At 49.1% G+C, this 19768-nt stretch overlaps 1 protein-coding gene and 1 long non-coding RNA gene across 11 annotated transcripts in view; one reads left to right on the forward strand and one right to left on the reverse strand.

Annotated features, from left to right (window-relative positions):
• Positions 1 to 19768, reverse strand: part of SHANK3 (SH3 and multiple ankyrin repeat domains 3) — a 447259-nt gene that overhangs the window by 216350 nt on the left and 211141 nt on the right. For all 10 annotated transcript variants that reach the window (XR_013990995.1, XR_013990996.1, XM_081022613.1 and 7 more), the window contains one exon: positions 13058 to 13397. Coding sequence is in view for 8 of the 10 variants with exons in the window: in XM_081022613.1 (XP_080878739.1) it covers positions 13058 to 13397 (340 nt within the window). In the remaining 2 variants the exon portion in view is untranslated. The remainder of the gene's footprint in view (positions 1 to 13057; positions 13398 to 19768) is intronic.
• Positions 1 to 19768, forward strand: part of LOC308486511 — a 297032-nt gene that overhangs the window by 19477 nt on the left and 257787 nt on the right. The gene's annotated exons all lie outside the window — the stretch shown is intronic.

Here is a 19768-nt window from a genome sequence, read left to right on the forward strand (position 1 = left end):
ATTGGTTTGCATAAGCAATTAGCCCATTCCTCATTTGCTACGAAAGTGAATTCTAAGTGAGATTTTAATCAGAATGCCCCTTTGTGAAAAGAGCTGAGAAATGAGGGCGCTTTGGTAAAGAAACAAGGAAGCATCGCTTCACCTGCACACCCGAAGTGATTTCCACAAGAGGATGATTTCCTGACCAGGGCGAATCTTTCTGCTGTTCCAAAGGGCTGAATCACACGCCCAGAATCCCTTGCAATGCCACAGCCCACATTGGGAAAGAAAGCTCAAACTGCACCTTGTTCTACCAATCACCCTCAAAACACTAGAATCCTCAATAAAGAAGAAGAAGAGTTTGCATTTGATATCCCGCTTTATCACTACCCTAAGGAGTCTCAAGGGATGCGGGTGGCGCTGTGGGTTAAACCACAGAGACTAGGACTTGCTGATCAGAAGGTCGGCGGTTCGAATCCCAACGACGGGGTGAGCTCCCGTTGCTCGGTCCCTGCTCCTGCCAATCTAGCAGTTCGAAAGCACGTCAATGTGCAAGTAGATAAATAGGTACTGCTCTGGCAGGAAGGTAAACAGCGTTTCCGTGCACTGCTCTGGTTCGCCAGAAGCGGCTTAGTCCTGCTGGCCACATGACCCGGAAGCTGTATGCCGGCTCCCTCGGCCAGTAAAGCGAAATGAGCGCTGCAACCCCAGAGTCGGACATGACTGGACCTAATGGTCAGGGGTCCCTTTACCTTTTAAAGGAGTCTCAAAGTGGCCAACAATCTCTTTTCCCTTCCTCTCCCACAACACACACTCTGTGAGGTGAGTGAGGCTGAGAGACTTCAGAGAAGTGTGACTAGCCTAAGGTCACCCAGCAGCTGCCTGTGGAGGAGTGGGGAAGCGAACCTGGTTCCCCAGATTACGAGTCCACCGCTCTTAACCACTACAGCACTGCTTGGCTTAGTTATGCTGCCAGGACAGCCCTGGACATAATTGTTCCAGCTGCAGTGGGCAGGGAAAACTGCATTTTTTAAATTTTATTTTATTTTATTTTGCAAAATGCCTCTCAAGTGACCTGATGTCAGGGTTTGGAGGAAGACAGGCTTTGCCAGTATTAGCTCCAGGGCTCCCCCCCCCCCAGACAGGGGTCTCTTGAGCATGGCACTCGCTGGCCCCCATACCCTGGAAGAGGCAGTTCATGGCAACTGAGAATTCTCTTAAGCTGTGCCTTCTTATCTTGGATAGTCTGTGCAAAGCGGCAATGGTGGATGGTCCTTTGCTGGTCTTGGGGCCCTGGCAAGAGCTCAGTCGTGCCACTTTCTGGAGCCAGCCTTGGCTTTTGCCCTCCCCCAGCAACAACAGCAGCAAGCACAGAAGGTAGCATGGCAGCCATTCAGTCACATGGAAGTAAGAAAAGGAAAAGGAACGCCCAGGGACACACTACTGAAGTAAGGTCCTAAACCTTATCCCAATGGATCCAAGTAATAGTGAACCAATGGAAACCCAGCCAGATGGGTGAGGTGGTATATTCTTATTCTTATTCTTATATTATTATTATTATTATTATTATTATTATTATTATTATTACCAATCCTGTTCCTATCCAGAGAGCCCGTTTCTGAGTACCGGGATGCAATGCAATAAACAGGCAGTTCTGTCCTGTTCCACCCATGTGCTCGCTTGACCCATCACATACCCCGCCATAGAGAAGCAAAGGCTCAGGCGCGACACTAAGAGGAACGGCTAAAGTTGGAGGAAGCCTGTGAACAACCAGGACCCTAGACTAGGCTGGAGATACTAAGCTCCAAACAGGCAGGTGAGTTTCAGGACCAAGGCTAGCAACCCTGCCGCTAAAGCAAGGAGACGTGATATCTCAGCACTGACGGGCAGAAGCAGCTGCCAAGGTTTTATGACTTGGCCAGGGAATATTTCCTGAGCTGTTTTTGACAGTGGAACGGGCTGCCTCAGAAGGCAGTGGGCTCTCCTCCTTGGAAGTTTCCAAACATGGGGTGGGTGGTCACCAGCCTTGGATGATCTACTCAAGATTCCTGCAGAGCAGGGGGTTGGACTGTGAACTGAATGTGTGAGTAAACTTCTTTTATTTACTTTACACAAGATTGTGGAGTGTTTATTCTTTTAAGGGGGATTTAAGGGGAATTACCAGGAATCTGATATTAAGAGGCTTAAACAAGCCTGCATCCAGCTATCTGCTGTGCTAATAATAATAATAATAATAATAATAATAATAAAATTTATTATTTGTACCCTGCCCATCTGGCTGGGCTTCCCCAGCCACTCTGGGTGGCTTCCAACAAAGATTAAAAATACATTAAAATGTCACACATTAAAAACTTCCCTGAAAAGGGGAATGTCAAACTCTGCTAAGTTACAGAACTTGCTAGTGCAAGTTAGGAAGGATATTAATAAACAACATATCCTCTCCTGCCTCCCTGAACATTCACACAGCATGTGCAGGGAGACACCTCAAACCCCATGTCTGCATCCATGATGAGGCTCTGTTCCATGTAGACACGAGTCAAAGCATTTGCAGAAAACCAGCAGGAACATTCCTTGCTTCCAAGGCTGCTTGGATTATTTAATTCCCAGTGAAAACCCCGCAACCCAAAAACCACAACAGCTGTAAGCAAAACACTTGATGATGGTGATTATGGCTATCATTATAGCCCTTTCCCCATTCTCATAGATGTTAGGTGCTTTAGAATAAATAATAATGGTAATGATAATAATAATAAGAACAGCAATAAGTACAGCACCTATAAAACACACACAATAAAAAGCCATTTGCTTCCCTTGCTGCTTTCTGGCCAGCCTCACCTGGGGAGGTGGTCTTTCTGCTTCAGAACCACAGGGGCTGTTGTTTTCTCACATGTACAAGTAGGAAAATTTAATCAATTGATTAACCGAGCAAGACTCATGCAATTAATCAGCTAAGATTTCCATTTATTGGGCGACAACCCTAATATGAAATAATAGCAGTAACAGAGGTAATGATATCTGTGCAAAGATTGTATGAGCTATTAATCTTGTTTTGCATTGAGCTTGTGGCGCTGAAAGCTTGGTACACTTAACACAAGATGTGGGGGAAGATAATGATTTGGCTGCCAGGCTGTTGTTATTGCAATTATTTGTATGGTTCTTTTAAATGTATATAGAGAGTTTTAATTATATTTATGTTTAATTTCTTTTTAAAGGATTTTATTTCTATGTTTTTTAGCTGTTCTTCTTTTTATCTGTAAGCCGCCTCAAGTCAATGTCAGGCAAAGAGGCTGGGTATAATTATTATTATTATTATTATTATTATTATTATTGACAGGAAAGAGTGAGAACAGTTTCTGATGGGCTCAGAGGCTGTCCTCTGGCCTTTGCATTCTCCCTAAGGAAGTGTTAGTTTGTTGTTGTTGTTGAGTTGTTTAGTCATGTCCGCCTCTTCGTGACCCCCTGGACCAAAGCACGCCAGGCCCTCCTGTCTTCCACTGCCTCCCGCAGTTTGGTCAAACTCATGCTGGTAGCTTCGAGAACACTGTCCAACCACCTCGTCCTCTGTCGTCCCCTTCTCCTTGTGCCCTCCATCTTTCCCAACATCAGGGTCTTTTCCAGGGAGTCTTCTCTTCTCATGAGGTGGCCAAAGTATTGGAGCCTCAGCTTCACGATCTGTCCAGTGTTGAAGCAATGATCCTTCAATGCTTGGCAAATCCACACCATGATCAACTCCCTTCCGGTAATCAATGTCCCCACTGTGGAAGGCCGTGTGGATCCAGAATTGGCCTCCACAGTCACTTACAGACTCATTGTTAAAATCGTGTTTATGGAAGACAATCTTACTTGGCTACGGGGGATCGCCAAAGCAGCAGCAGCAGTAGCACTAAGTCCCTCATGCCTCTTCCTTCCCCGTCTCCGGAACTGGCAGTGATGCTTGGTGCTGGGAAGGCAGCGGCTGGGGAACACCACCCTCCTTGCACCGCCTCGCCAGCAGCTGCTGGTGCAATCCCCACTCTCTGCTGGGAGCACCTCAGCCCACTCTGGGAGGAAGCTTTCCCGCAGGTAGGCAGGAGACCTTCCCAGCCATACCTAGAGAAGCCACCATTGGGAATTGACCCCAGAGCCTTCTCCATGGAAAGGAGATGCTTTAACTTGTGAATGGCCCTTAGCCACTGTTCAGAGAGCCAGTGTGGTGTAGTGGTTCAGAGCGATAGACTCGTAATCTGGGGAACCGGGTTTGCGTCTCCGCTCCCCACTCACCTCACAGAGTGTTTGTTGTGGGGGAGGAAGGGAAAGGAGAATGTTAGCCGCTTTGAGACTCCTTCAGGTAGTGATAAAGTGGGATATCAAATCCAAACTCTTCTTTTTCTTCTCTTTTGATGAAGGGCGGTCTATAAATCTAATAAACAGGCAAGCAAAAGTTTTGCCAGTGGGCTACCTCCCTTTCTCTGTGTGTTTCTCTCTCTCACTCCAGCAAGTTCTTTTGGGAACCCCAGGGCATAGCTGTCAACTTTTCCCTTTTCTTGCGAGGAATCCTATTCGCAATAAGGGAATTTCCCTTTAAAAAAGGGAAACGTTGACAGCTATGCCCCAGGGAGGGTGCTGAGGCAATTCTACCCACAACTGCATTGCATGGGGTTGGACCACCAGACGATTATTGGGGCCCCTTCCAACTCAACAATCCTGTGATTCTTTTTGACCACAGGGAACAGGTTTATTGATTTGTTTCTGGATTTATGAATCTCCTTTCACACAAGACTCAAGGCAATTTGCAATCGAAACAAAACAAAACCCACACCCCACAACCAAAAGCAGGGTTTAAAACAAATCTTTTAAAAAATTCTAATAATTTAGGATGCAACTGAAAGTTGCCAAGTGACAAATTACAGGTCCCGATCCACTGGGAGCTTCTTCTGCACAGGCCCCACTGAAACGAAGGGCAGGCAGCTCCTGTTCATTTCAATGGGGCTTGCGGGGGAGAACTTCCCAGTGCATCAGGCCCCCATTGGGATGGTTGGGGTGTGGGCCTGCTGCCGGTGAGATTCTGGGATGGTTGGGGTGTGGGGCTGTGGGTGGGAGGGTGCTGTCTGCGCAGAGCACCTCCGCCTTGAGGAAGAGAGGCCATTTCCGAGACCGGCTTCTGACTCCTGTGGTTGAAATTCAATAAATGGATTGTGGGCGGGCAAGGAAATTAATTCACATGACTAACAAACACACACGCAAACAGCCAGCGACAGGCACTTGATTATGGTGGGGCCTCTGGGGATGGGCGAGAGAATATTAAAAATAAAACCCCAAGGTTTTCCACCGCTGCTTTTTTTTTTGGGGGGGGGAGCACCAGCTGAAGGTCTGAGTGAACAGGAGGGAGGAGGGGGAAGGATGGTTGGCAGAAATCCTACGGAAGAGGAAAGAGAGAAGTTGGAGAGCAATGCATTTTGCTGGCACCCAGGGTGGCACCTGCCTACTCAAAGGAGTGAGAATCTGGGCCACCCGTTCCAAGCACAGGCAAGAGGACTAGGGCTGATGGTTCAAAAGGTCTGGGGAAAGGTTGGACTAGGGAATGGGGTCCTGGAGGTGCCTCCCCGCTTCTGAGCTGCAGCTTCTCTCTACTGGATGTAAACTCTTAACCACTTTGCCACAGAGCTCCAGCATGGCAAGGGATGCCAAAGGCCACCGCAGATCGAGAAAACGAATGGCTCCTGCAAAGTTCCCTGAGGGTCCCTGGAAACCTCTTGGGAACAGGCTGAGAAACCCCAAGGAAGGGCTGTAGAGCCTCTGACTTGGTCCAGCAGAAACGTCAGAGATGGCTCAGAATATCAGTGACACAGGAGACGCACACGTGTGACGTGGTTAGTTGTCTCGTTCTCCCGTTGCCAGATCCTGTTTGATAACATTGTATTTTGCAGAATAGTGTATAACCTTTTTCTTTCCTTTTGAAAAGAAAAAACTACCGTATTTTTTGCTCTATAACTCACTTTTTCCCTCCTAAAAAGTAAGGGGAAATGTGTGTGCGTCTTATGGAGCGAATGCAGGCTGTGCAGCTATCCCAGAAGCCAGAACAGCAAGAGGGATTGCTGTGCAGCGATCCCTCTTGTTGTTCTGGCTTCTGAGATTCAGAATATTTTGTTTCTTGTTTTCCTCCTCCAAAAAGTAGGTGCGTCTTATGGTCTGGTGCATCTTATAGAGCGAAAAATACGGTAATTGAAAAATATTTAAAAGAAAGAAATTCATTCTCCTAATCTGAATGTATTTTTACAAACCCCAAACTTCGCTGTTTATTATTTACTTATGTACTTATTGCATTTAGATCCCACCATTTTCTCCCATGAGTGCAAGGTGCTGTACATGGTCCTCCACCCCTCCTTATTTCATGCCCACAACAGCCCCGTGAGGCAGGTTAGACTTAGAGGCAGTGACTGGCAGTGAGCTTCACAGCCAAGTGGAGATTGGAGCCCTGGACTCTCCCAGATCCTAGTCCAACTCTGACACTAACTGCTACACCACGCTGCCTCCATCCAAATCAACTAGTCCCACAAGAAGAAATAAACCAGGCAGGCCTGTTGATATGATGACATGGAGGTGCCTTATGCTGACTCGCAAACATCCTGCCAACGAGCACAAGGAATGTCTCTGCCCCTCTGGGCTCTGGAGCTCAGAGGCTCTTGCTTCTCAGCCCTTCCTTTAATTGATCCTGGCACCTTCTGCCTGCAAAGTGAGTGATCGACCATGGAGCCATGACTTAAAGGGCAGGTGGCTCCATTGCAAGTTACGCAGAATCTTTCCAGAGGCTGCAGGAAGATTTCTGCACAAGTCAACCACTTTGCCTCCTGTTTCTTAAATGACGGTTGGGTTTAAAAACAACATCCACACTTTGCTTCTTGCTCGGTGGGGCTTATACGGTTGCTAAGATTCCTTTGAAGATCTTAGCAACCACGTTGGTCCCCCAGAATAGGAAGCAGAACAACAGAGACAAGCTTTGTATTTTTTACAATGATTATTATTTACTCCAACGAGCGTTTCAGTGTATGAGGGAAGCTGTTGACCTTGAGGGCAGCAAGGAAGCCATTGGGGAAAAGGCTCACCGATTTGGGTGTCATCAGCAGGTTTCTGAGTTGTCTCTGTCAACAGGTGGAAAAAGAGCCCCGCAACCATAGAGGGAAGAACATCCTATTTTGCCATAAAAACAAACCACCCCATGGCCTTTTAATTTCTACCTGGTAGGGGAAGCCCCTTACTCCAGAATATCCCACTACTCAAATGGAGAGGAGGTCCCATATCTGGGCAAGCGTCCTGCCTCTGTTACGGCCATCAGTGAATTCAGAGAGGGATCATAACAGGTGTGGGCAGACTTCAGGCTGATGGGATCGACTGTGTGGTTTTCTTATGAGAGCCCCAGGATCTATCCATCAAAGCCAGGTACAAAAGACACAGAATTAAAGAACAGGGTGTCTCCGAGCACATTCGAAACCCAGGAATTTGCTCACAGTCCTTCCACTCCCACTTTACCCAAGCTTTCTGCGCTGCAGCAGCCCCTTTTGTCGTTCGTATTGTTGAACAACCGGCAGCCAGGAACTCTTGCCAATTTACACAAATCGCCCAGGGATCTTCTGCCCACCCTGGATCAAAGTGACTTCACAAGCATTTCAACAGAGTTTCCTGGACTAAGATTTTAAGTAGCACAAAAGGTTACCTAACGGAACATCTCTTCCTGCATGTCCTGTTGCAGGAATTTATGTATAGGTTGTGGGGGGGAGGGTTGCCCCTCCAGCAGATATCATGCACATGCAGCCCACTACCAAAATCAGCACCATCACTTTTGTGACTTTTGTGATTTGTCCCCACAAAACACTTCATACAGTTTCTTCCTATCTATTCAAAGGGCCTTTGCTGCACGATACCAAATGTAGGAATTCACTGATAAATGTCTCTATGTACTGGCTCACAGGGAAAACTTCAGAAATTCATACAGACATGTGAGCTCAGCTACTCAGCAGCCCCTCTGCCTGAGTGATAATTCCTGGCATCCTGATACCAGACAGGTAGCCATTCCAGAAATACCAAACCCAGATGAAAACAGAAGGGTGTGATTAACTTGGCTGGGAAACAGGGAAATGTACCGTATTTTTCGCTCTATAAGATGCACCAGACCACAAGACGCACCTAGTTTTTGGAGGAGGAAAACAAGAAAAAAAATATTCTGAATCTCAGAAGCCAGAACAGCAAGAGGGAGCGCTGTGCAGTGAAAGCAGCAATCCCTCTTGCTGTTCTGGCTTCTGGGATAGCTGTGCAGCCTGCATTCGCTCCATAAGACGCACACACATTTCCCCTTACTTTTTAGGAGGGAAAACGTGAGTCTTATAGTGCAAAAAATACAGTAAATATCTCTTTTGGTACACTCCATGGGTGTTTGGTGGAGGGCAAGGAGAACCATGGGGCAGGGTCCAGGATGCTCAGATTACTGCCACCAGACCTCCCCTTTCATGATGTAACTGTGATGTATTAGTGAGGTAGTTTGGGGGGCTGTAACATGGGGATTAGCAGCTAATAAAAGTTGGGGGGCTCTTTTGTTCGGGGCTTCCATCTTGTTTCACCTGGTGGCAGGTGGGAGTCCTGTCATGACAGTCTTCAACAAAGACCAAGCCTACTGGCTGCTGTTTTGCTCTGGTATTCCTGGCTGGTGTCATTCTTTTTTGTCCAAGGGAGCCCTCAGATTTCTCCGTTAACAGGAGAGAGGGAGCCTTCTTTGTCAAATGCTCTCCCCCAAGAGGCTCACCTGGTTCCTACTGCAATGTCATTTTCCTGCCAAAAACCTTCTCACTCTCCCAGACCTTCTGACATATTTATGTTATTTCAACATCTTTAATTTTAACCTGGTTTAATCAGATGGCAAATAATTTTAGCTAGCAGTTAGGATTTCAGTTTTTATATAATTGCACTGGCATTGATACTTCCTCACTCCCTGCCCCCACCTTGTTGCTTGCCTGTTTTATTTTTGAAACATTTGTATTTTGCTGGTATTTTGCTGTTTTATTTAATACAGTGGTACCTCCGGTTACGAACGGGATCTGTTCCAGAGGCCCATTCGCAACATGAGCAGAACGCACCCCGCGTCTGTGTGTGCGCGGGTCGCAATTCGCTGCTTCTGCGCATGTGCGTGACGTCATTTTGCACATCTGCACATGCGCGAGTGGCGAAACCCGGAAGTAACCCTTTCCAGTACAGTGGTGCCCCACAAGACGAATGCCTCGCAAGACGGAAAACCCGCTAGACGAAAGGGTTTTCCGTTTTTTAGTTGCTTCGCAGGACGAATTTCCCTATGGGCTTGCTTCGCAAGACGAAAATGTCTTGCGAGTCTTGAGATTTTTTTTTCGCTTTCCCCCCCTTTTTCTAAGCCGCTAAGCCTTTAATAGCCTTTTAGCAGCTAAGCCGATAAGCCGATAAGCCTTTAATAGCCGCTAAACCGCTAATAGCGCTAATCCGCTAAGCCGCTAATAGGGTTGCTTCGCAAGACGAAAAAACCGCTAGACGAAGACACTCGTGGAACGGATTAATTTCGTCTTGCGAGGCACCACTGTACTTCCAGGTCGCCGTGGGACACAACCTGAAGCAAACGCAACACGAGGTATGTTTGTACTGTACTGCACACCTCCTTGCAGCCCAAACTCTTGGAATCCGGCTCGTTCTTTCTGGGGAAGGCTACTCTGAAGAGGAAGGGGCATCAGGGAGCCACAGTCCACTCTGTTTGCCCCAAGTTGGATCGGTCTCAATAAGAATTATTCCCTTCCTTCCTGAGTAATCACATTATTCCAGCAGACTGCCACCTGGTGGCTCATTCTGATTATGACACTGGCAGCTCTTTCCCAGAGACTCACCCTCTCTAAGACAGGGCATCATGAGCGTCAAGGATTGCTAACAGATGCTGGGCCAACTCTCTTTCCTTGGTGCAGGGCTGTGTTAGCCTGCCGGACAGCGTCCTCAGGATGGCTGGATGGAAGGCACTCTGTGATTATTATCATTTTTTATAAAAAAAAAAGTCGGAAACTGATGGCATTTTTTATGCTCCGTGTCTACAGCATTCTTGAACTTCAGGACTGCCTTGTTCACAGTCCTCCATTAGTGATATTTCTGCCAGTTGGTTATTTGCCACCTGGTGAGTCCTGACCATCTTGGCTGTCTCTTAATGCAAGCCCAGGTCATCAAGTCTGAGCTTCCACAGTCTCCATCAACCACCTTCTTCTTCTTCTTCTTCTTCTTCTTCTTCTTCTTCTTCTTCTTCTTCTTCGGCGATCGCTTGTAGATTGTCTTCCATAAACATGGTTTTAACAATGAGTCCGTAAGTGACTGTGGAGGCCAATTCTGGATCCACATGTCCTTCCACAGTGGGGACATAGGTTTCCGGATGGGAGTTGATCACAGTGTGGATTTGCCAAGCGTGCCTTCCTCTTAGCACGTTTCCCCCTTGCGTCCTGAGTTCGAGTGTCTTCAAAGCCCATGACACCTTTGGTATAGGCTGTTCTCCAACTGGAGCGCTCGCAGGCCAGTGTTTCCCAGTTGTCAGTGTTTATACTACATTTTTTAAGATTTGCCTTGAGACAGACTTTAAACCTCTTTTGTTGACCACCAGCATTACGCTTTCCATTTTTAAGTTCAGAATAGACTAGTTGCTTTGGAAGACGATCATCAGGCATCCGCACAACATGACCAGTCCAACGAAGTTGATGTTGAAGAATCATTACTTCGATACTGGTGATCTTTGCTTCTTCCAGTACACACATAGCAGCAATGTTCTATGCTTATGATAACATTCTAGTCTCTTGCTAATAATGCTGTTTTAAATGTACATTTTATATTTGACTGCCTTTAGTACTGTAACGTTTTCTTTTGAAATGTTTAAGATATATTTTTTAAAAGCTTTGCCTCATTAAAGGTACATTCTGCAGTTGACCTCCTTTGTAATGTTTTATTTTTGAATCTTTAAGATAACATGTTAGTTTCCTGTTAATTAGGTTGCTTTAAATGTATATTTGAGTTTCTTAAGTAATGTTTTTGTCAGGGAACTGCCATCAGTGCTGGAGGGAGAGAGCAAAAGCCAGAGGGATTCCAGAGACCGTCCAGGGATCGGGAGAAGCAGCCCATCTTCTGGGGAAGAGAATCAGCATAGCACCAGTGGAGAAGGGGGGCAAATGGGGGAAGCGGCGAGGCGGTCCCATGACTCCTTGCCTGGGACCAGCGGGGAGAGTAGGTGTCCACCGTTGCCCACGCCCTCCTTGCGCAGAAGACTTTCGCGCAGAGAGGGTAGGCGGAGACTAAGCGTCAAAGAGCTTCTTTGCTGGAAGAAGTTTAAGAAACGCCCACTCACGGATTCTGCCAGCGACTGAGTCAGCCACGGGTGAGTGGCGTCCGGACAGATAAAGTTTACTTTGGCAGCCCAGACAGGTGTTTGCACCCAGCCAGGGTGCGCACGAGCAACCCCTTAGAAACCATTACAGTTTTATTCTGGGTTGTTTTATTTGACGCTTTAATGTGTTGTAAACTGCTTTGGGATCTTTATATAAAGCGGCATAGAAATGAAATGAATAATATTAATAATAATAATAATAATGAATCGTTAATCAAGAAACAACATGCCTGACAGTGCATTAACTTCTGGGGAACGTAGTGATGCTGATGGGCAAATAATTACAAAAGGAACTAGTGACAAAGACGTTTACAGGAAAGGGAGGGCTTTTCTCTGTTTTTATAGTTTTAACATTCCTATGCAGAGCACTACAGCGACAAGGACATCCTGTCCCCAGCAAAGCCCTTTGTGGCATGCTGCCTGTCACTCATAGCATGACACTGAACAGCTTGCTACCATCCCAAGCTGGGAATTAATAACCAAAACTGGGACAGACCATCGGAGGTGGTTATTAATACGGAAAGAAACTCGACAAGTCCAGACTGGTCACTTCCTTCTCCCAGGTCTGTCCAGGCACCATCCCAAGAGATTCTTCTCCACGTTAGTTCAAGGGCAACCGCTTCCCCTCCGCAGATACCAATTGAGGGGGTTTTGAGACCCCTTATTAATTTGTCCCCCAGGTCCACTGCTCAGAAACAGCAAGGAATAGCCATGCCCACCACCCAAGCGCCCAGGAAAAGGCTAGAGAAAAGCAGGCAGTGGCACAGCCACTGAAATTCCTGCTATTGGAACAGCATGGCTGTGATTTCATACATCAGAATTGGCTAACCTGTTGCCCTATAGATCTTTTGGGCTGCAGTTCCCAACAGCCCCCAGCCAGCAGAGGCTGGGGCTGATGAAAGCTGTTTTCCAAAACATATGGGGAGGGGGCAACAAGTTGGCCAAGGCAGGTGTAACTTGCAACGGGCTGCAACCACCGTTTGCATCAACTTCCCCTGCGTGTGAAGGACATGAGAGATGCCATCTTCCATGGCCTCTCCCTGTCCCCACAACTTTGCCAAGATGCCAAAGGGCGCAATGGCTGCTCCCCAGGATCTTCCCCGTGCGATCGCTTTCTCACCCCACCAAAAACTGGACCCAATGTAGACGAGGGGAACACCCAGTTGGCCATTGTGTTGGTTCATAATCTGAAATACACCACTGTGGATCGCTTTCAAGACCCACCCCTTGGCGGTTGGCAAGTATCACAATGGACCCAGAAGCTTGCATTGACCAGATGGGTCTGGAGGGAGGGGAGGGGGGCAGCAGAGGCACCCACCTCCCTCGGAGGGGAGGACAGGCCCTTAAGGCAGCCTGCCTTCAGCACGCTGGACAGCTCCCCCATCCTCAGAGGCGCCAGTCAATGGAATGGATAGATGCAGACCCCTGAGGGAGAAGAGGAGCTGTCCAGCATTTCAGGAGCGCCACTGGCCAGCCCACCCCTCCCACATCAGAGCCACAAATGTGGCTGGAGCCCTTTCCCCAGCTTGCGGACCCCCAGAGGAACTCGGCCACCACCAGAACTTCCCTCATGCCCCCCCCCAGGAAGCAGCCAAGTCAGCCAGGAAGCAGTTGTGTGTGACCCTGGGTGGTCCGAGGGGGTCCCCCCCTTTCCTCCCTCTCTTGCGTGGCTTCTCTCACCTGGCCTTGCCGCGGCTGCTTCTCCTGAGTGTGTGGGCATCGGCCTCCTTCTCTTCCCGCACGCGCTGCAGCGACGGGGAGCGGCTGTGGGCGCTCCGGGAGCTGCCCGTGCTCACCAGGCTGCTGTCCCCCAACCCCACCCCGACAGCAGCTTCCTGCATCTGAGCCAGCAGCTGTTGGGGCAGGCCGCGGAGCGAGGGCACTGGGGAGTAGGACGGGCGGCTCTCGGACTTCAAATTGTTGTCGCTGGCAGACCGCTGCAGCAGGCGGGGGGAGGAGAGGCCGCCCGTGCCGATGATCCGCCTCCTCTTCGTGTAGCTGGGAGTTTCTCTAAAAGGCACTGTAGGGGAGAGAGAGAAGAGGAGGGGAGACCCAGGATGAATTAGGGACATCAGCTCCGCCCATCGGCATTCAACGACACAAAACGGCAATGCGCTTCGATTCGCCTTAGGGCTGCTAAGTTAACTCCAACGCACTTTGACTTCGCCTACTAAGAGGACTGCTGGAGGACTCTTGAGATGTAAATGGCCCCCAAAAGGGATCACTGTCACTGTTGCACAAACGTTACAAAGCAGGATGGGAAGTGGAGAGCCTAAAGTGAGCTCCTGCTAATTAGAGCAGAGATTGGTAACTGTGGGGCCAATTCAAGGCAGGTCCTGCTACAGTTCCTCAAGGAAGAGAAGACTGACTCCTCCCCAGAGTGGGAGGTTGCTTGGCCAAAGGAGAAGAATAAGGGGGAGCTTGGTTGCAGTGGGTCTGGCCAGCTCATAGAAGTGGGAGCAGCAGGGGACACAACGAAGCAGACCACCTCACTCAGAAACAAAAGCCCCCCACTGCAGATCTGGAGAGGCAGATCAGAACCATATCTGGTTCTGCGCTCCTGTTCCCTCTTGGGTTGAGATTATCTCTGCAAGCAGTCATGAGATTCCTGCACTGTGTAACCAGATCCTATTTCCCCCCTGAGATTGCTCAAGTTTTCCCAGGCCAATGGCAACAGGAGAACTGCTCAAGACCTGGCTGTGCTGAGAAGATATTGCCTGCCTGCTACACCAGGAGCTTAAACAGCCAGCTTTCCAGTTCTCCCCATCCGGGGGCCCTGCCCACCCTTCTCTGCTTCCCCAGTTTCACAGCAAAAAGACCAAGGAGGCGTTCCCACCAAAATTGCATTTCCCCTCCACTGCATCTCAAGAAAAAATGACCGGAATATGGCTAGCCCCCAAGAAGCAGCTCCTGGTATTGAAAACATCCGTCGCAAGGAATGTGACAGCTCCCTTTAAAAAGGCTATCAGAGGAACATATTCCTTTTAAAGGTGCATGATTTATTTATTTGTGCAGAGCTGTTTGTTTAAAACTTTTCTGCCGTGTCCTCTGCCGTTAGGGGGCACCTGGGGTGCTGTACAGCAAAGATTAAAACAATGACCTAAAACTCCAGGTATGGAGAGGATTTAAATGCAGCCCAAGGGATGCGAACACTGCTTTCGTCTCAGCCACAAATTGTCGGTGCCAGTTTCTCAGAGCTACAGCGGATATCGGCCGGCGCGTGATAAATGTCACTCTCAGTAAGCAGGCTGCAAATAACTGTTTCTGCTTCCAACCTTCTCTTGTTCCTAAGGACATAACACGCTGCGCCAATGGCCCATCTAGTCCAGCATCCTGTTCTCACAGTGGCCAATGGGAAACCCACAAGCAGGATCTGAGCACAACAACAACACTCTCCCCTCCTGCGGTTTCCAGCAACTGGGATCCAGAAGCATTTACTGCATCCAACTATGAAGGACAAAGCACATTCAATTCAAAGTGTTGGTGCTGACCGTGAAAGCCCTAAATGGCCTCGGCCCAGTAGACCTGAAGGAGCGTCTCCACCCCCATCATTCAGCCCGGACCCTGAGGTCCAGCTCTGAGAGCCTTCTGGCAGTTCCCTCCCTGCAAGAAGTGAGGTTACAGGGAACCAGGCACAGGGCCTTCTCGGTGGTGGCGTCCGCTTGGACTACTCTATATGGGGCTACCTTTGAAGGTGACCCAGAAACTACATCTAATCCAGAATGTAGCAGCCAGACTGGTGACTGGGAGCAGCCACCGAGACCATATAACACCAGTCCTGAAATACCCATATTGGTTCCCAGTACGTTTCCAGGCACAATTCAAAGTGCTGACCTTTAAAGCCGTAAACATCCTTGGCCCAGTAGACCTGAAGGAGCGTCTCCACCCCCATCGTTCAGCCCAAACACTGAGGTCCAGCTCTGAGAGCTGGTTCCCTCCTTGCGAGAAGTGAGGTTACAGGGAACTAGGCAGAGGGCCTTCTCGGTGGTGGTGGCCGCCCTGTGGAACGCCCTCCCATCAGATGTCAAGGAAATAAACAACTATCTGACTTTTAGAAGACAGCTGAAGGTGGCCCTGTTTAGGGAAGTTTTTAATGTCTGACGCTGTATTGTTTCCAGCAACTGGGATTCAGAAGCATGGCTGCTCTTGACTGTGGAGCCAGAGCAGAGCCATCGATAGCACCAGACTGGGAGAGTGTGTGTTAGACACCCATGGGAGCAGCATTCCCATAAAAAGCCAGCTTGTGTCAGTATGCAATGCACCACCTGCAGCCAATTGCAGCAAACTCCTGCCCACTTAAAAGGTTGCTATTCTGCCACACCCTTCTCATCCCCCAGCCATACAGTTGCTGCTTGCTGCACAAGAAAGAAACAATCTCTGTTGTTAAGTATCTTCCTGCATTCAGGACAGTGCCAGATGTACGTATAAGCTAAATAAGCTCTTGCTTAGGGGCCCACTCTCTTGGGGGCCCCAAAAAATTTTAAAGGAAAAAAACCTGGATGTACATTTCCAAAATAGAAGATAGAAATAAAAAAAATAAAAGCTACATACAGCAACAGTGTCTTGTATTGTGTAGGCTCCTATCATGTAAGTCATGGGCCCCGCCTGCTAGCCTGCTCCCTAAAATATCCCTGGTTTGCTCCTTTCTACATATAGGGTGCCTACATTCTGCATGGACTGGTTGCAACATGTGCAAATGGCTTTAGATACCTATTAGGTCCATAAATGACCATATAGCATATATTCCACACAAAAAACAGTGACAATTTGTTGTTGACAAAGAACAGCTGGACATTAAGGGCCTCATTACCTTCAGGAGCTTAGGGCCTCATCAAACCCAAATCCGGCCCTGATTCAGGACATTGGCACGTCAAGGCTAACAAGAAACCCATCTCCCTGACATAATTGCTACCCAGGCAAAGGCAGGGGGGTGTTAGGTGTGTGTTACTCTGCCTATAGGCCAAAGATATTGTCAGGGCCTGGACTGAGGAGGAATGGTGGGAGCAGCCGCCCCCCGCCCATCACTTTTCCTGAACCTTCCCAAGGGCAGGAGGACACTATGAATTTAGAACAGTGGTTTGCAGAGGGGCATATTCCAGAGGGGGAAAGCTGGGAAATACTGGGTGATGAGCAGCCAGAAGAGGAAACACTGGGGGGGGGGGAGAGCTGGCAGATTCAGTGTCCTTGGACAGCATTCCTGACCCCCCCCCCCCCTTCTCCTAAGACTAGACGGGCTCTGAGAGTGATAGAACGGAGAGCACAGAGGCAACAAGCTCAGATTAGTCAACGTAGGAGTGACGTAAATTAATGGGGACAGAGGGGGGGAACCTTAACTGGGAGCAACACCATTTCTAGAGAGATGTGCATTCCTTTGTCTCTCACTGTAATTATTAAAGAAACTAACTGGTAAGAAGCAATGACAAACCTAGACAGCATCTTAAAAAGCAGAGACATCACCTTGCCAACAAAGGTCCGTATAGTTCAAGCTATGGTTTTCCCAGTAGTGATGTATGGAAGTGAGAGCTGGACCATCAAGAAGGCTGATCACCAAAGAATTGATGCTTTTGAATTCTGGTGCTGGAGAAGACTCTTGAGAGTCCCATGGACTGCAAGAAGATCAAACCTCTCCATTCTGAAGGAAATCAGCCCTGAGTGCTCACTGGAAGGACAGATCCTGAAGCTGAGGCTCCAAGACTTTGGCCACCTCCTGAGAAGAGAAGACTCCCTGGAAAAGACCCTGATGTTGGGAAAGATGGAGGGCACAAGGAGAAGGGGACGGCAGAGGACGAGATGGTTGGACAGTGTTCTCGAAGCGACCAGCCTGAGTTTGACCAAACTGCGGGAGGCAGTGGAAGACAGGGGGGCCTGGCGTGCTCTGGTCCAGGGGGTCACGAATAATAATAATAATAATAATAATAATAATAATAATAATAATAAAATTTATTTATATCCCGCCCTCCCCAGCCGAAGCCGGGCTCAGGGCGGCTAACAACACTAAAATAGTGCAACATTATAAGAACATTATAAAAATTAATTAAAATCAAAATTGATGGCAACCATAAACTAAAGTTTTGTAAAGATTGCCAAAGGAGGGAGTCAGGCTGCGTCCTGACCAAAGGCCTGGTGGAACAGCTCTGTCTTGCAGGCCCTGCGGAAAGATGTCAAGTCCTGCAGGGCCCTTGTCTCTTGTGACAGAGTGTTCCACCAGATCAGAGCCACAGCCGAAAAAGCCCTGGCTCTATTTGAGGCCAGCCTAACCTCTCTGTGGCCTGGGACCTTCAAGATGTTTTTATTTGAAGACCGTAAGTTCCTCTGTGGGGCATACCAGGAGAGGCGGTCCCGTAGGTACGAGGGTCCTAGGCCGTATAGGGCTTTAAAGGTTAAAACCAGCACCTTAAACCTGATCCTATACTCCACCGGGAGCCAGTGCAGCTGGTATAGCACTGGGTGAATGTGATCTCGCAGCGAAGACCCCGTGAGGAGCCTCGCCGCGGCATTCTGCACCCGCTGGAGTTTCTGGGTCAGTCTCAAGGGCAGCCCCACGTAGAGCGAGTTACGAAGAGTCGGACATGACTAAACGACTAAACCACAACAACTGGTAAGAACGCTCCTTTCGTTTGATTTGCTTATTCCGATTCCCCGAAGCCTGACAGATATGGGGAATGCTTTCAGCCTGCAGAAGGCTTTCTGGGGGCCACACGGCCAGGTGGGGCCAAAGACAACAAGTGGGTGGAGTGGAAATGTCAGCCAACAAACTACTTTCCAGCCAGGCTGAAGTCAAGAGATTTTTTTGCATACCCAGATTCTGCCCTCTGCCCAGGTAAGCAAGAGGCCTGGTCCCAATCCTAGGATCCATATTCCAGCCTGGCAAAAGCTGCCCTCAAAGGTTGGTGTGGCCCCAGAAGTATTTGAGGCATCTCTGGGCCCTGCCTTCTTTTACTGTGAAATCTGAAAACCTGCACAGGTGTGCAACCCTCTGCCTCTTTGCATGGAGGACAGTCTTGTGGTATTCAATGGGGCTCCTTTCCAGGCAAGGTGCTGGCAGGACTTCAGCCTAAACAGTTGCTGGGGGCAGACAAGGACACTGGCGGCTCTTGACATGGCTTTCTGCCCTCCAGAGGAAGCCCCCTGCGCCCCCCCCCAAACCACTTCCAAACCCAGCTAGCCAAGGAATCCTCTCTGAGCTGGCCTCTTTCTTTCCTTCATCTTCCCGGTTGCTTTCTGCATCTGTGACTCTTGCCTCAGAGATCCGTAGATTGCAAGCGCTTGCCCGCCTCTCCGTCGCCATGGCAACCTGATGCATTTATCCCGGCTGCTATCAGTCTAATGACTCTGGCTTTCAGGGGATTCACTCCAAGCCCCCCATGCTCCCTTCTTGATGATTGAGCCTCATCTGGATCCCATTTTTTAAATATATAAAAGAGAAAAAAAGTTGTCCCCCATCCCAGTGGATGTGATCGAGGCCGGTCCATTTGATGACTGCATCATCCTCTTTTCTGCAATGGTAAGTCGGTTGCCTGCGCTGGTGTGCTGGGCCCAGGGGTAACCCGAGCAACGTGGTCCAGGTCTGGTCCCGAATCCAAGGGTTCTGCGAGGATTCAGTCTGACAGGGCCAAGGCAGGACGCCAGGTAAGGTCAGGCACAGGATCACAGGCAGGTTCTGGCAAACAGCAATGTTGCTCCCGCAACCTGGGGCGAGGTCCGACACCTTTTTATCTCTGTTGGGGTAACGGCCGGTCCTGATCCCCCAGCGACTCAGCTCCCTGTCTCGCCCGAAGGTGAGCCCTCCTCCTGCAAGTACTCAGGTCCTCCTTCTCTCAGACCTCAGTCTCTGCAGCTCAGGATATGTCGGTGGGTTACTAGACCCAGGGGCCGCCTCAGCCTGGCTCCGAGTCCGAGCCCGAGTCCCAGGCCATCACAGCTGGGAAGCCCCACAAGCAGGACGGGAGGCCAATGGCCTTCCGTCCCCAGTCGGCAGCCTCTGAACAAGAAATCCACAGGAATCTGCCTGACCTCCTTTGAAAGTCACCTCAGGTCAAAGCAAATAGTCATTTTATTCACCTCTTCCACTGGCACCATTTGTGTAGAGCTGGACTGGGGGCATGGTGTGTGGAGAGGTGAATTCAACCTTTTGCCCTGGCCATGGTCCCTATCCAAACTAAGGTCCTGCCATCTGCAAAAGAAGACCATCCACTGGTGCCAACAGTAGTCTGATCTGGATTCAGGGCGCAGGAAGGGCAAGGGGTTAAAGCTTTCCTCCTTCTGCACTGTGCTCTCGGATCTAGCCCACTTCCAGCTGCTCGTTTATTTATTTATTTAAAACTAGGCTTGCAAGGGTTAAAGATGTGCTTAACAGTTGCTCCTAGTCTGCCCCAAAGATGGAGGCAATGG

The sequence above is a fragment of the Podarcis pityusensis genome (genome assembly GCF_964106645.2).
Source record: "Podarcis pityusensis genome assembly, chromosome: 10".
Classification (NCBI taxonomy): domain Eukaryota; kingdom Metazoa; phylum Chordata; class Lepidosauria; order Squamata; family Lacertidae; genus Podarcis; species Podarcis pityusensis.